At 34.0% G+C, this 15,942-nt stretch overlaps 5 protein-coding genes across 7 annotated transcripts in view; 2 read left to right on the top strand and 3 right to left on the bottom strand.

Annotated features, from left to right (window-relative positions):
- The window catches only part of LOC135840687 (carboxyl-terminal PDZ ligand of neuronal nitric oxide synthase protein), an 86,892-nt gene extending 85,143 nt beyond the window's left edge, over window positions 1–1,749 (bottom strand). The window contains exons 1-2 of one of the 2 annotated variants that reach the window (XM_065357320.1): window positions 1,483–1,749; window positions 439–698 (exon numbers count right to left, since the gene is read on the bottom strand). In XM_065357320.1, coding sequence (XP_065213392.1) covers window positions 439–546 — 108 coding nt within the window. In that variant the 5' untranslated portion in view covers window positions 547–698; window positions 1,483–1,749. Of the gene's footprint in view, window positions 1–438; window positions 699–1,482 lie in introns of those variants that run through there. The other variant, XM_065357319.1, reaches the window with a different exon arrangement.
- Window positions 1,750–3,390: 1,641 nt separating this feature from the next.
- Window positions 3,391–5,878, top strand: LOC135838505 (diphosphomevalonate decarboxylase-like). Its single transcript, XM_065354166.1, has 11 exons — window positions 3,391–3,595; window positions 3,827–3,937; window positions 4,013–4,083; window positions 4,174–4,241; window positions 4,322–4,368; window positions 4,451–4,576; window positions 4,652–4,851; window positions 4,921–5,040; window positions 5,108–5,278; window positions 5,352–5,507; window positions 5,581–5,878. Exons 2-11 carry the CDS (start codon window positions 3,880–3,882, stop codon window positions 5,737–5,739), a joined length of 1,176 nt encoding a protein of 391 aa, XP_065210238.1. The 5' UTR covers window positions 3,391–3,595; window positions 3,827–3,879; the 3' UTR covers window positions 5,740–5,878.
- Window positions 5,863–6,760, bottom strand: LOC135838510 (protein stunted-like). 2 transcript variants are annotated; one of them, XM_065354178.1, is made up of 4 exons: window positions 6,598–6,759; window positions 6,306–6,439; window positions 6,191–6,208; window positions 5,863–6,002 (listed from the first exon to the last, which is right to left on the bottom strand). In XM_065354178.1, exons 1-3 carry the CDS (start codon window positions 6,624–6,626, stop codon window positions 6,195–6,197), a joined length of 177 nt encoding a protein of 58 aa, XP_065210250.1. In that variant the 5' UTR covers window positions 6,627–6,759; the 3' UTR covers window positions 5,863–6,002; window positions 6,191–6,194. The 2 variants fall into 2 exon arrangements, with proteins under 2 accessions (XP_065210250.1, XP_065210249.1); XM_065354177.1 differs by lacking the exon at window positions 6,191–6,208 and having other exon boundaries at window positions 6,598–6,760.
- A 360-nt stretch (window positions 6,761–7,120) lies between these two features.
- On the top strand, window positions 7,121–12,605 carry msk (importin-7 msk). Its single transcript, XM_065354163.1, has 20 exons — window positions 7,121–7,342; window positions 7,658–7,739; window positions 7,811–7,964; window positions 8,037–8,195; window positions 8,269–8,425; window positions 8,498–8,682; window positions 8,762–8,935; window positions 9,008–9,153; window positions 9,321–9,604; window positions 9,671–9,859; window positions 9,933–10,070; window positions 10,154–10,346; window positions 10,416–10,507; window positions 10,594–10,818; window positions 10,892–11,115; window positions 11,187–11,338; window positions 11,416–11,612; window positions 11,689–11,833; window positions 11,909–12,052; window positions 12,138–12,605. Exons 1-20 carry the CDS (start codon window positions 7,259–7,261, stop codon window positions 12,203–12,205), a joined length of 3,192 nt encoding a protein of 1,063 aa, XP_065210235.1. The 5' UTR covers window positions 7,121–7,258; the 3' UTR covers window positions 12,206–12,605.
- An 87-nt stretch (window positions 12,606–12,692) lies between these two features.
- csul (protein arginine N-methyltransferase 5) lies at window positions 12,693–15,867 on the bottom strand. The gene is made up of 11 exons (XM_065354165.1): window positions 15,711–15,867; window positions 15,290–15,637; window positions 14,996–15,219; window positions 14,839–14,927; window positions 14,468–14,765; window positions 14,200–14,402; window positions 13,999–14,124; window positions 13,746–13,921; window positions 13,464–13,667; window positions 13,203–13,384; window positions 12,693–13,137 (listed from the first exon to the last, which is right to left on the bottom strand). The coding sequence occupies exons 2-11, from the start codon at window positions 15,498–15,500 to the stop codon at window positions 12,982–12,984; spliced, it is 1,869 nt and encodes a 622-aa protein (XP_065210237.1). The 5' UTR covers window positions 15,501–15,637; window positions 15,711–15,867; the 3' UTR covers window positions 12,693–12,981.
- Window positions 15,868–15,942: the final 75 nt, after the last annotated feature.

The raw sequence follows: 15,942 nt of genomic DNA, 5'->3' as shown, positions 1-15,942 counted from the left end.
GGCTGTGCCATCATTTATCACTTTATCGTCACCCTTTGAATTACAAAAGTTACTTTCTACCACAGTTACCAAATTGCTTATTTGTTTAAAACCAATGGTTTGTAAAACTAACTTGAAATCATAATATTATTCTACAAACGTCAACTTGGAAATGGTATTTTGAAAATAATCTAAATCATAATACGTGAAAAGAAAAGCAACGCGTTTAGCGCGATAATTCGAGAGAATTGGTGATCTTACATTGTTAAAGCTATGCGTAATTCACCGGAAATTATAAACATCATTCATGAGAATCAATTCTAATGCACCTGCCAAGTTTAAAACAATACCAGCGCTCTGACCGCGTCGTATCACCCTCTTCTATACGTACAAGAGCAAGACCACTACACAATACAACCATGGTACTTAAAATGTTTCATTTCAAACCAACAACGTTACCTTAGCTTGGAATGTTATGCCATGTTGAAATGCTTCATCGGAGTGTAGTGGTATTCTGGTATCGTAGTCGTCATTTTGCACCAAGTTGTACTGCTTTTTGGACGGCATTTTGGACGAATAATAAAATAATATCACTCGAACTGAGAAGAATATCACTTAACATATTCGGTATTGACCATGACAGGCGAGTCGTGGTTGCGGCCGATACACTGTGGCTGTGCTAGAACGTCGTCGCGTCGGAACCGGAAACTTGTTTTGGTCTGTAGGATCAAAAAGAAAAAGAAACATTAGAAACAACATTTTTAGTCTTTTTCAAATCGAACAATAGAGAATAGAAATTACTGTACTTCTTCGACCTTAGCACTCGACAGAATATTGAAAAAAGTCAAAGTCCAATTCTAATTTCTAAACTGTAGGTACACTAGATTTTTTTGTCAAAAGAAATGCCTCGATGACGTCATGTATTTTGACGGCTGGCTAATCAACAGGAAGTGTAGATGAGAATCGAAACGATCAATACTTCAAACAATCATTTATCTACCTACCCATGTTGTAGACAGACACTAACGAATTTCATGCAGGTAATTTAGAAAATCGTACGGCGATTAACCCAACATAAATAGGTCTGTCTGGATACCATACCGGCAGCAATGGCAGCATACACTGAGATTGTTTTCAAGATGGCTTTGTTCAAAAATACTTCGATGTGGACACTCGACGGATACAACTTTGTAACATTACGTCCATCCATTTAAACGTATAGATTAATTAATTTCATCATTTAGGCTTCTTCAGTGACGAATACTAAGGTCTATTTTTAAAAGCACGAACGGCTAATTTCATCACAAAGCGATAATAAAATAACCCTCATCGAAGATATTTTGTTCGATTCGTGAAAGTATCAATACACATTATGCGGTGTAATAATAATCTCGACTACAGTGGACTTTTTAATTACCTTTTATAAACTCCAGAACCAAAATAAAATAGATACGCTTCGCATAAAAACAACGGCATGTGACTAAACAGAAATAATAAACTTACTGGAAAAGAGCCAAAAGGTTACAATTTGCAATACCTCTTGCGAACCTTTCGTACAATAAAACTGTACTGAAACTGCACGAATACAAGGCACTGGAAAAAACTTGTGTTTCAATTACATCGTAAACGAATCACTTTCGCGAAATATTTCATAAAAAATTAACTTTTTCAACGAAAAACTACCGCACACAAGCAGGATAACTTGGGCTGACGAGATAACACCCACAACCACAGCTCGACGACGAACGTTACAATCGAGACTGATGACGAAAAGAAAATCTCGATTTGCTTTAAAAACTTGCAGATGCCGGTAGAACAAGATCGCACGTGATTCGTCGAAACGTTTCCCGCCATTAATGATTATTTAGTGATATCCTGCCATCTTTAGGTTGAAATGTGATTCAACGTTTCAAAATCAGTTACGATAAAATCCGACAGAGTATTAAAATTATGCTTATGGTTAGTTAAACTTTCGAGTTTCGTGGCTTTATGGCATACCTTATGACTTATGGCATTTCTTCCTTTAGAAATTTTTTCTCAACTCAAATGAAATGCATTTTTTGAATGAGTAATGAGTTGAATTGAATGACAGCTCGAATCACAATCAACATTGATTTTAAGTTTTTTTTCAAGCCTATAGGCACAGGTACTATACCTTTTAAATTTTCACTTTTTGAAAGGCATAAGGGCCGTGGCATCACTTGGCATTAGGGTCAGGTGTCAGCCGTGTCAGGCACATAGCAGGCGGGCCCTTATAAGCCCTGTATAGCCTCAACTGAACAATGAACATGGCCCTTACATCTCGATCGTTCTATCCCAATCCCTTCTGATGAAACTATAAGATCATGAAAGACGCATCAAACAAATTTCAAGTGGAAGCATTTTCACCAATTTTCGAAAAATAAATAAAAGAACTTGAGGTGAGCATACTTGAAATATATGCGGAACCTACTTGACTATTACACTTAATGTTTTTTTAAAAAGTCCTCACTTGATTTTTTTTTCTTGAAATAAGGAAGGCAAAGATGAGTAATTTTGAACGCCGATTTTTTCACGAAGTAAAAAAATTATCATTGATATAAAATCATTTTCCACTCAAAAAAATGAAAAATTATTACTGTTACATTTTTAAAATTGATACGTATTTTTTTCCTTTCAGTTTGGTTTTTGAGCTTCAGATTATACTTGACTACAAAATTGAATTAATATTTTCATGACTTATGAGCATTGGTAACATCATGTCATTGATGTCATTCAACATTCATAATCCATTCGTTGGAATTTATTTCGTCTTGTATCAAATTGTGTCCATTACTGAGTGTGAGTCGATCTACGTATTTTTGCAAACATACATTATTTATCCTCCTATGAAAAATGAGCAAAAATTACACCGGTATGAACCATGAAGTAGGAAAAGTAATATATGTATATTTTTTATTGTTTATAATGAAGAAGCTTGTAGCTTTTACATTGACCTATAGTGTTGAAAAAAGTTGAAATTGTAGAAATTTAATCTAGAAATAGCTTTTGAGCAGGATCAGAATTTGAAGATTCTCTTTCAGTTTGCTTATTTTATTGCTATAAAGTTTCTGTGGTTGTACCTACCTAGTACCTACATAGACCTGCTACCTACCTGCCCATATTTATTATGTTTGCCTTGGCTTGAAACCTTTTCTATTGTGTTAGGCAATTTTTCAATAATTTCTTTAAGATTTACATTTATCTGAAATTCCCACGACATTATATCATTTCATATTTTATTTTTAGTTGTAAAAAAAGGCATTCATAGCACAAAAACACGTGCCTGTAATTTGAATTTCAAATAAGCAGGTAGGTAGGTAATAGGTATAATGGTATTTTCTCTCACTTTGCGCCGCAGAATATTAAATATTATTGACAAAGAAGTGGTAAATGTCAGATAGTCAGATACTAGTTTAGAGACGTCAGACGTCAACCGGCATCTCAGCTTCTTCATTCATAGTTTTCGCTTTCAAAATTCAAACTAGGCAAGAATGGTGAGTTGGCGATAGCACTGTGTATGGATCTGTTCCTTATTGTCTTTTTTCCATGATTTTTTATAATAATTGGTAAAAAAAAAACAGCAAAAACTGTGCAGGTGAGTCATTCAATATAAATTTTTAAAATAGAAATAATTAATTTTCGAATGGTACGAAGTAAGTACACTATCAGTAGGTTCTTATCAGTCGAACTTGTTGTGAAATGTTTGATAACCACCTTGATGAAAAAATTTTGAAAATAAAAATAATTGAATTATAATAATGAGTTTAATTAATAAGTCACGTTTAGAATTCATTGAAGTAAAAACTGAAAAAATGCTTTGTTTCAGTTTCAAGGAATATGAATTAACAGCTTCTTGATAGTGAATTGTGATCATTGAAAATGGAAATAAAATGTGTCACTGGTGTAGCTCCGGTCAACATTGCTTTGATCAAATATTGTGAGTATTTTGATTTTTTCTCATTTATATATTTTTAAAAAAATGTATTCATTCCTGTATTATCTGTTATAACAGGGGGCAAAAGAGATGAGGAGTTGATTTTACCGTTGAACGATTCTTTGAGTGTAACTTTGAGTACAGAATATGTGAGTGTTTGCTTGCTTTTAGTAGCATAATGTATGTATAAATGTTACACAAGTACCTATACATCACTAAATTGTTATTTCATTTTTTAGATGCATTCCAAAACCTCTATAGCTATAAGTCCAAATTTCACCGAAGACGAAATATGGATCAACGGACGGTAGTTTTCAGTGTTTTCACTAGCGTATTAAATTTATTTATTTGCTATTTGCATATTTATGACAACAATTTTTCCTACAGTAAGGAGACAATGGATAGTTTCAGACTACGTAATTGTATTGCTGCGAGTAAGAATCATTTACGATTAAAATTTATAATGATTTCCCATACGATTTAGAATTAGTTTACAAATTGCGATGATTTTTCTAGTTAAAAATTTAGCAAAAGAAAAAATAACAAGCGAAGAATTAAATTGGAAAATACGTATTTGCACAGAGAATAATTTTCCCACCGCAGCTGGCTTGGCCTCTTCAGCATCAGGATTTGCATGTTTTGGTACCTAATTTTTTTTTCTCAAAGCACCACTATAAAATATATTTTATTTATGCTGATAGATCGACGTATTTTCAGTATTCGTTCTGTCGAAGCTGTATGGAGTTGATGCTGAATTATCAAGGATTGCTCGTTTAGGATCTGGTAGCGCGTGTCGTAGTTTGAATGGAGGATTTGTGCAGTGGCACGCCGGTTCATTAGATGATGGTTCTGATTCTCTAGCAAAACAAGTGTTTCCAGTAGAACATTGGCCAAATTTACACTGCCTCATTTTAGTTGCAAGTACACAGTGATCTGATTTAGCTTTTTGGTGTGAGCTCCAATAATTGACAGTACTTATAATTTAGGTTAACGCTGCCAAAAAGAAAACTAGCAGTACTATTGGCATGAGAAGAGCTGTCGTTACAAGCCGACTATTACCTCACAGACTTGAATATGTCCCTCAAAATATTGAAAAACTGACCGAGGTAGGTAATTATTAAAATGCTGTCGACGATATCTCAGATTATGAAATTTATTTCTGAAATATTTTAGGCCATCAAAAACAAAGATTTTGACTCGTTTGCAGAGATTACCATGCGTGATAGCAATCAGTTTCATGCGATTTGTTTAGATACTTATCCGCCGGAAATCTATATGAATGATGTGTCTCATTGCATCGCTTCATTCGTGCATCAATACAACGCGGCTTTTGGTCATGCTAAAGTGAGAATTTGAAAATGAGACATGGGTTTGTTTCGGCTTCTCCTATAAACTTTAAAATTATGATTTCTCTTAGGTAACCTACACCTTTGATGCTGGTCCTAATGCTTGTTTATTCATATTGGAAGAAAACGTGCCTTTGGTTTTGAAAACCATTTTGAAAATCTTTCCCAGTGATACGACCGAAGAAGGGTATTTTCGAGGAATTCCTCTCGACGTGAATAAAATTGATGTAAGTTTAAAAATACTAAATTGACACATTAATTCTCCGAAAGATGAAATTTTTCATTCAATTTTGGTTTCAGGTGAAAAAGATTCCAGAAATAAATTTGAATATTCCTGCGAATGCCCTCAAATTTATAATTCACACCAAAATTGGAGACGGGCCTGTGATTTTAAATGATCCAGGAGAGAGTTTAATATCGCCTAAAGGAGAACTTCTCAATATCATCTCCGAGCAATAACTTAAATTATTCAAAGGAAGACTGTTTTCATTTTAATTATATGTTACGAATTTTAAAGCGAGCTTGTTATTACTTTTGGTACGTGGTAATTTTATAATTAAATCAATTTTTACTGCAAATAAATTATTTGACTTATTAATACATTTATTTTGAACAGAAAATTACAAATACATAGTAAACTGCAAGCTTAACATTAAAAACAAATCAACTACTATTACTTCATTAAAAAAATCTCTTCCATTTGATTCAAGCAGGTGCATTTTCTGAAAAAAAGAAAAAAAAAGGAAATGAAATTTGATAGTAATGTAACATACAGCTGATAAACTGAGTTAGAGAGGTCAACAGCAAACAGATTAGATCACAAAATTAGAGAACTATGTTAAAATTTGGTTAGAAAAACTATAGAAACTCGAACGCGATTAAATTACACTCGAGTATAGATATCACTCACAAATTTACGCTGTTTCACCTACAATAACATTTAAATATAGTTGAATTATAATGAAAATACCTGAATTAAAAATATACTTTCACACATCAGGATACGTTTATGTAAGAACACTTACTATTTACAGGCTTGCCGTCTTTCCAGTTGGTGAATCTCACAGAAGATTCGTCCCTCTTCAAGGAATCTACTTTGAATTCTTCTTTAAGGGAACGTCTAATTACTTTGCTGACGATGTTGGAATATTGAATATAGCTGTAATTGAAAGTTTCATTACATAAATCTACATAAATCACAATTCATCGAAAGGTTATAAATTGGGTTTGATGAACAAGATATCAAAGTCACAATTCTCATAGAACTAGAACTAGGTACGGTGTAAAACAAATATTGAAAGCGAAGTATAAACTTACTTCAGTCCAGCTTGCCTCCAGAACGTCATTGTAATAGATTTTTATTAAATTTAATTAAAATTACACAAATTTTCGTATTGACTTTGACTTGAAATTGAACAGAAAGCTTTCAGAACTTCAGAAGTGAATTTTCTTGACTTGACTTTTGTTGAGCTTTCATTTCCACTGATAAGCAGAAAGTGCGATTTTTTACAGAAAAATTTTTGATCAAAATCAAATCAACCAAAATTGGTCGAAACGAATGAAAGTTGAATATGTTGGAATTTAATTAAATATTTCATTTTTTGAATGATTTGTCTGTTAATCGGCAAAAAATTAATTTATTTCGATTCAACATTAATGATTGAGCTTCATGAATAGTCAAACTTTAATTTTAATTGAATTATTCGTGAAAAAATGATAATCAATTTTTTTTCATTTTCATCTAGATGAATTGAAATATACTGCATGCATTGTAATATCGCGATATTACATTTCAAAAAAACGTGGTCCCGCCTTGTGGCCATCAAAGGTCATATGACCTCATCAAATCTCATAATCTAAGCGCACATTGTATGAAATCGAGATTTTATACATTTTTTTTTAGAAATAAGTTAATTTTCGCGAAAATTTTAATGAATACAATTTGAGTGTGGTACCGGAAATAGAGGAATGCGCAAAAATGGACGTAAAAAATTTGTCGCAGTTGTTTAAAGATACCATCGACCCGAATAAAAGAAATGAAGCTGAGGAAAAATTGACTCAGGTAACGTTTCAAAATTTATCAATCTGCTGCAGATTCTTTGTTTGCATTTTTCTTCAATTCTGCTGCAGAACTTTCATCTATTTTGTATACGGCATGATGTATGACATTTACCAATTCCTCTCATTATGCTTTACATCATCTGAACCGCCTGATTGCTTTTCACACACTTATCATTGTTAATTCCACTCCTATGATAAAAGAGTAATTTCCACTTCAATTGTGCATTGCGATGCGATGCAGTAGATTTATTGATTTAAACTTATTGCCCCGCTGGAATTTGTTTAATTGCCAAAATCTTCATGTTTCTGTGTTTAGATTCACAAAATAATCGGATTCGCCCCGACCATTTTACAGTTGGTAATGTCCAATGAGTTGGAAATGCCAGTCAGACAAGCGGGTACGTTGAATAATTAAATTCGAAACGTTTTATTTTCCGGATGTATCTCATAATCAAATAATGCATATTAGGAGCAATCTATTTGAAAAACCTTATTTCTCAAAATTGGACTGAGCCCGAACATGAACCTGGAACCCAGATACCTTTCAGCATTCACGAACAAGACAGAAGCGCTATCAGAAATTTAATAGTTGAAGCGATTATTCATGCCCCTGAACTGTTGAGGTTAGTATTAAAAATGTCCTCGCTTTATTTTAATTTCCGAAAACTTCAATTTTTAATTGATATTAATTTCAGGCTGCAATTGGCAACCTGTGTCAACTGCATTATCAAACATGATTTCCCGGGAAGATGGACTCAAATTGTTGACAAGATCCATATCTACTTGCAAAATTCCGAAGCTGAACAAATTTATGGTGCATTGCTCTGCATGTACCAGTTGGTTAAAAATTTCGAGTATGTTCTCTTCTTTTTTGTTTCCTTCTATTGCCATGAAAATATAGTTGTGTTATAATAAAATCGATTTCAGGTACAAGAAAAGAGAAGAACGAGCGCCTTTGAATGAAGCGATGAATTTACTTCTACCGATGATGTATAATTTGATGGTTCGATTACTTCCAGATGAATCTGAACAGTCAGTTTTATTGCAAAAACAAGTGTTGAAAGTGTTCTACTCATTAGTTCAGGTAGCACATTGTTCAATTTGAAGCCAGGGTTCGTAAAGGAAAAGTGTAGTATATCATCATTTTTACTTTCAGTACGTACTTCCAATTGAAATCATCACTAAAGAAGTATTTGCTCAATGGATGGAAGTTATCAGACAAATTGTTGACCGAGCAGTTCCGCCTAAAGCGAATGCTGTTGACGAAGACGAACGACCTGACACTCCGTGGTGGAAGTGTAAGAAATGGGCTACAAAAATTTTATACAGAATCTTTGAGAGGTAGTATTTGTTTCGAGCTTCGAATACCAGCATTATCAACTTCTGACTACTAATATTACTAAATTTATTACGATTTCAGATATGGTAGTCCGAATAATGTTTCGAAAGAATATAAAGATTTTGCCGATTGGTATTTGAAAACATTTTCTGGTCCTATTATCGAAATTCTCATCAGATTGTTAGATCGTCAAAGGTTGAAGGAATACGTGACTCCGCAAGTGTTACAATCTACGTTGTTCTATTTGAATCAGTGGTAAGTAAATTTACAGTGAAATGTACTTTGAAAATAGTCTTATTGAATGGCTAACGATCATTTTTTGTGTAGTATAAGTCATGCTCACACGTGGTCATTCCTGAAAGTTCACATGTTTGGTATCGTACAAGAAGTTATTTTTCCGCTATTATGTCATTCTGAAACAGACGAGGAGTTATGGCAAACCGATCCATTGGAATACGTGCGTGTAACTTACGGTATGTTTCTTGCCGATGTTTTCTACTTGGTATTAGGAGGGTCCGGGTTTTAATTTAACATTCATTCGATAATTATTTATTTTGTACGAGTCGTAGTATATGTATTTTATGCGAATTTCTGTCTTGAAAATCCATCACTATTTAAAGTCTTTGTGTTCATTTTCCAGATTCGTACGAAGATTTGCTTTCGCACAAAACCGCAGCGCAGAATTTATTACACGCAGCGTGCCAAAAACGTAAACAAATTTTACCGAGAACTGTTCAATTTTTGATGCAAGTTCTTCAATCGCCTACTGCGGACACTAAACAGAAAGATGGCGCATTATGTATGGTGGGCGCTATTGCGGATATTCTATTTAAAAAAGAATTATACAAAGATCAAATGGAACAGATGCTGTATACTTACGTATTTCCAGAATTTCAGAGCCAGTTTGGTTTTATGAGAGCTAGAGTAAGTGATGGTAAACGAGAAACTCTTCATCTGACAAACATCAAGTAACCCGAGAATTTGTTTTAGGCTTCCTGGACTTTGGCTCATTTTGCTGAAACGAGATTCCAAACCGAACAGATCTTAGTAGAAGCTGTAAGATTGATTGTCAATTCTTTGTTGACTGATAAAGAGCTGCGAGTTAAAGTGCAGGCTGCTATATCGCTTCAAATGTTGTTAGCTAATCAGGACAAAGTTCAGGAGTATCTGAGACCTCATGTGAGTAAAATTAATATTTTGATTTATTTTCAACTTCTGCTGTTCGTGCTTCAATTGTCTGAACTTTTTACAGATTAAAAACGTTACCCTTGAGGTATTGAATGTCATCAGGGAAACGAAAAACGATGATTTGACCAACACACTACAAAAAATAATTAGCGTTTATCAAGAAGATCTGGCAGATTTGGCTGTAGAAATGTGTAATCACTTGGTACGTAGCAATACATTTATATAATAAGATTGATGGGTGCATCATGATAAAGAGTAATGTAGGATATTTCACTCATATTTTAGGCTGTCACCTTACGTCAAGTTTTGGAAACTTCGGACGGAAGTATCGATGATGAATACTCAATAACCGCGATGTCTTTGCTTAATACTTTGGAAACTATAGTCAGTGTTATGGAAGATCAAGCTCAAATTATCGCTCAGATTAGACCGATAGTCTTGGAAATCGCTGTGCATATTCTACAAGAGGGTGTAATGGGTTAGTAAAGACAGCAGTTCGTGGACGCATTTTAGTGTATTTTATTAATTTGTTCTTTTCTTCGTTCAGAATTCTACGAAGAAGCTCTTTCATTATTATACGAACTAACGTGTAAAGAAATCACTCCGGATTTATGGAACGTATTGGAAATTTTATACAAGGTATTAAGATGTTCGCAATCCACTTATATGTACGTATGAAGGGCGTAGAAATGTACTTAAAAAACTATTCTGTTTGTAAATTTTAGGTTTTCCAAAGAGACGGAGCTGATTACTTCATGGATATGATGCCAATGTTGCACAATTATGTAACTGTTGATACGAACGGATTTTTATCAAATGAAAACTATTTACTAGCATTATTTAACATGTGCAAGACCGTTTTGACCGTAGAAATGGGTGAAGATCCAGAATGCCATGCTGCAAAATTATTAGAAGTTATCATATTGCAATGTAAAGGTCGAATTGATCAGGTAAATTAGATTTAAATTTAGATTCGGTCGTAAAAAGTTGTGATCTATTATTGTACAAATGCGTTATTTTCAGTGTATACCATCATTCGTTGAATTAGTTGTGCAACGTTTAACCAGAGAGATAAAGACTTCGGAATTGCGTATAATGTGTTTGCAAGTGGTGATAGCAGCTTTATATTATAATCCGCAATTATTATTCGAAATACTAAATAGACTACAGTTATCGGTCTCGCCTACAGAATCTATAACATCTCATTTTATTCGACAATGGATCCACGATGCCGATTGTTTCCTCGGGTATGGTTTTAGGAAAAGAGATTATCGTTTGTAATCATTGCGATAGAAAGTAAAAATGATTTGATTTACAGCCTACACGATCGTAAAATATGCATTCTCGGATTATGTACCCTTTTAATGTTCCAACCAGAAAGACCACCGATTTTAAATGAAAACGAATGTGCTCAACGGGTTATTCCATCAATGATATTATTATTCCAAGGTTTGAAGAAAGCATACGCGGGTAAGTGTGCAAAAATAGAAACGAAGCGAAACGAATTCCGTCGATGGGATTTTGAAATTGCGAATGTTTCGAAATAGCTCGAGCACAAGATAATTCCGACGAAGATTCCGATGAGGATCTGGACGAAAGTGATGAAGAAGATATACCAGATGTTTTATCAACCGATGAAGACGAAATAAATGAAGAAAGCGACGATTACTTGGAAGCTTTACAAGAAAGAATAAAGAAGAAAAATCCAACATCCCCCGCATGTAACATAACTTGTGAAATTAAAGTGAGTAGTGTGATGCTAGGATGCCACGACGCGGGTTCCTTATTGTTTTATAATTAACGTTGTGAATGTCGCGTAGGCTGATAGTGAAGATGAAGAAGACGATGACGATGACGATGATTACGATCCAACTGAAGAAACACCTCTGGAAGGTTATACCACGCCGTTAGATGAAAACGACAGCGAAGTAGACGAATATATTGTATTTAAAAATGTTTTAATTGGTAATGTCAGCTTTTTTCTTCTATTCTTTCTAGAATAAAAGTTCACAAATTAATGAAGTAATTCGCATGTTACAGCTTTAAAAGAAAGAGATCCGAATTTCTATAATATGTTAACGAGCAGCCTGAATGCTGAACAGCAGAAACAGCTTCAAGAAATAATCGTCTTGGCCGATCAGAGAAAATCCGCTGCTGAAAGTAAAAAAATAGAACAAGCTGGAGGTAAAAAATCACTTTGAAGATATGTTATTTTGAACTTCTATCGCACAAGTATACAACTTCGCCTCTCTTTGTTCTGTCGCCGCAGGTTATGCTTTTGTACAACAAGCAGTCCCGACATCTTTCAATTTTGGAGGAACACCGTTAGGACGTTGATAAATTCGAAGTTTATCTGTCATTGCGATTATTTTTTCATAATGAACGTTTTTCTCGGCGGAAATAATTTCGTTATTTTATGATTTAATTTTTTTTTGTTTTTAAGATTGCGGTATATTTTACGAGTACTCGGTATTTTACGTTGATGAAATGTAAATTGTTGATTGCAGCCTAGAATAAAAGTTTAAATGGAATTATTTTCTATCAAAATTTCTTCGTAATATTATTTTTTCTCCGAGTATTCCGGTAACATATATATATAGACCTTCATGAATTTTTTTTATATTGTTAGAAACTATCGTGTAATTCATGTTTTCATTTGTTAACTTCGCGTTTAAATTATTTATACATGTGCAAATCTTTATATTGAAATACATTTTGTCCGTTTATTTAATCATTACGATGACTAGTTTTATTCTCGTACTTTCATGGATGATAATAAATGATGCAGAAGGAAGACACGATGACCTAAATTTTACTCGAGGCCTCGAACTCAAAAACTCAATATGTAATATGCAATTTGGTTGATATTACAGAAAATATTCAGAGTGAAATTTACTAATAATTGAATTACAAAGATGTATAATTTTTGTTCTACTGAAAATAATCTCGACACGCTGTCAGTTTGATGATTTTAATCAACTAGGCCGGCTAGTGAAGTCCACGAAATTTGGAAAAAAAGAAAAATATACTTATAATTAGAAAATTAGAAAAAGATTGCATTCTTTGTTAATACATATAAAACAGCCACAAAAACAGAACACGAATAAATGCTTTCAAGTTAATCCGATGAAATATGATCGGCCATTAGGATTGTGAACAGGTAAACTAACAGGAGCCGACACGAGCCATTCGTACCAAACAATTTTATCGTTGTGAAGTCTCCAAAACGAAACTTCAACTTTGTCTCCTTTCCGTAACTGAACTGGTTCCTAAAAAACAACCATAGTGTGATTTCAAATTTTAAAAATACTTTCAGCTCATCAAAATAACTCACCTTTATGGGGAAGAATATAGGAAACCAGCTGAACATGCCCTCGGAATACGTTTCGGGAACGATACTCAAAATGACATCTTTATATAAAACTGTATCAAAGAATCCGGAAAAACCATGAAGAACGGAGTCCTGATCAATTTCAAAAACCGATTTTTTGAACCTTGTATTATCGATAGGCGTTTCTGTAAAAATCGTAAAAATAGATGGATTTTTCAACTATTTAACTAGTATTCAGCAAAGCTCGGGTATTATTATACTGACCGTGGTTTGGATGAACGAATGTGAACAGTTTCTGAATGGGAGCTAGATGATAAATGGTTTGTAAATGTACAACGTACGGCAATTCAAACCTATGATGAGGAGGTTTTTCTCGATCAACAAAATCTAAAATTTCTGAATAGATTTTGTGCGTCTGAGTAGGACAGATGTAGGAGTTGTAACTCGATGGAATACTAATACCGTCATCTGACACATCAATTTAAAAATTCATCATTGTAACGGAAGATTAAATTCGACATAATTTCTTTCATTAATTAATCGTACCTTTTAAAAGGTGTTGGACGCCATCTAAACATTCAGGCGAAAGTTCATTATCGCCAAAAGAACCCAAAAGTTCAGAAACAATAATATCGGCTTTCACCGTAGAATTCCATGCCCTCATATCACTGGCGATTATAGTAACACTGTCTTTCCATCTGTCCAATTTTTGAGTTTGAAGCCTACGGTAGAAAAAAGAAGAAACACTTGATACGAGAACGTAGATATTTTAAGAATTATGAAAGTGGATGTTACTCACGATACAACAGCAAATGGATTTTTTTCAACAGCGTAAACATGCACATTTGCATTGGCTTCTTTAGCTGCGTTCAATGCAGCGTTCACTATTGGTCCTCGACCGGCACCAACCACCATAATGATGAACCTAAAATCAACATGGACGTCAGTCATGGTGCTTTTCATTATCACATGATACGATATTCAAGATGAAATAATTTACTGGTAGGATTCTTCCTTTACGGCTTTCTTATCAATCAATGCCAATTTCATAGCGCGTTGGTATTCTCGATATTTCACAGGATCTTGTTCAAAAACTTCGTACGTATAACGATCCAAATTATCCATCAAAGGTTGCAAAGGTATTTGCAAGAAATCTTCGTAACCGTGAGTAAAACTGGTGTTCTCGCTACTAAAATCGACTTTCTGAAAATTGAACCAAATAAAAATAGGATAATCATTGAACATTAGAAACACTTTTGAATACATACTTGCCAGAGAAAATTAATATACTGTTGGTAGTACAATAAAGTATCTTCTCTAGCTGATCCGCTAATTACAACATGGACGTGTCTCTTCATCACACTAATTACCAAGTCTTGATGAGCTTTGGATAAGACGGGATAACCTTTATGATTTGTAAGGAACGTTTTAGTGTTTATAAAAACACAAGCTAGAGGTTCGCCCAGCCATCGAGCTATTTCTTTCTCATCCGGTAAATTTTCACTGATTTCCAAAGCTACGCGTAGTTTTTTTTCTGAACCGCAAAACGTTCTGAAACTGTTCCACCTGAACGAACACATTAAAAAATGATGAGTTCTGAATGTTTGATCGTCGTTAAGTAACTAATGATTTGAAATACCTCTCCCAGGAGTCATTGATCGATACTTCATCGCCAACGTAAGATGCGGCACTACTTTTCGGAGAAATCATGGAAACTTTAACTAGAAACTAAGAAATGAACCAAATTATAAAAATGGAACTGTAACACGGTAAGGGTAAAGAAAAATCTAAACTACCGTAGGTGAAGAATGAGTTGCTTTGAATTTGGAATATATTATTCTAGCAAGATTAACGAAAGAACCATTCACTGGTAACGTAATCAAAATATTGGAAATTCCAAGATAGATACACCATCGTATTTCTTGATCAACAGTACATTCGCTAAATTTTCTCAACTTTACGTTTTCGCTATCTACATCAACGTAGTCTGATAGCTTCCCAACAATGTAATTTATACAATCTGAAATACAAGATGACATTAGAATTTCCGGTGGACGTATAGCTGCGTGAAAAAATGCTAACACTCGTACCTTGAGGATAAACAGCGACTAAAGATCTGGAAAAATCGTCTCCATTGCTTTTGATGATATCTTCATCACAAAATTCTCGCTTAAAACGCGGGTGAGCTATAGGTACGTAGTATTTACTATAACCAACTTCATTCGCCAACGAAACTGCTGTGGCGATGTTGGAGACAGTGCAAAAATCGTATCCAATCTGAAGTGCATCTTTCTTAGTCATCGTACACTCTTGAATTTAACGAATGATGATCGAATTCAATTTATATTACGGAAAATATGTAATCATTGATTATAAACACGTGAGATATCCTCAGGAGAGCTGATTGTAAGTAGCTGAAAAGTGTACGCCAAGTTCAACTGAAACGAATAAAAACAACTAGTACGAATGTTTTTTGGAAAGTGATATCAAAACTAATCGAGAATAGCTTACCTGCTTCAATTTGCCGACTCCAATTGAATTGCATTTCCACTATTCGTACGCAATTCTTTTAAATTGATTAAAATTTCAAAAATTTCATTCTTCACCGAGCGGAAAAAATTTATGTGTTGAAATTTTATTGACTTCGACCTGGGTGCGCATTGCTTGAATACACCAAAATACGCTACTGACTTGGACCAATAGAAATACGTTATTGTTGCGCTCAGCCAATCAGATAGCGTAT

The sequence above is a fragment of the Planococcus citri genome, chromosome 3 (assembly GCF_950023065.1).
Source record: "Planococcus citri chromosome 3, ihPlaCitr1.1, whole genome shotgun sequence".
Taxonomy (NCBI): Eukaryota; Metazoa; Arthropoda; class Insecta; order Hemiptera; family Pseudococcidae; genus Planococcus; species Planococcus citri.
This window is presented reverse-complemented; position numbering and strand designations above follow the sequence as displayed.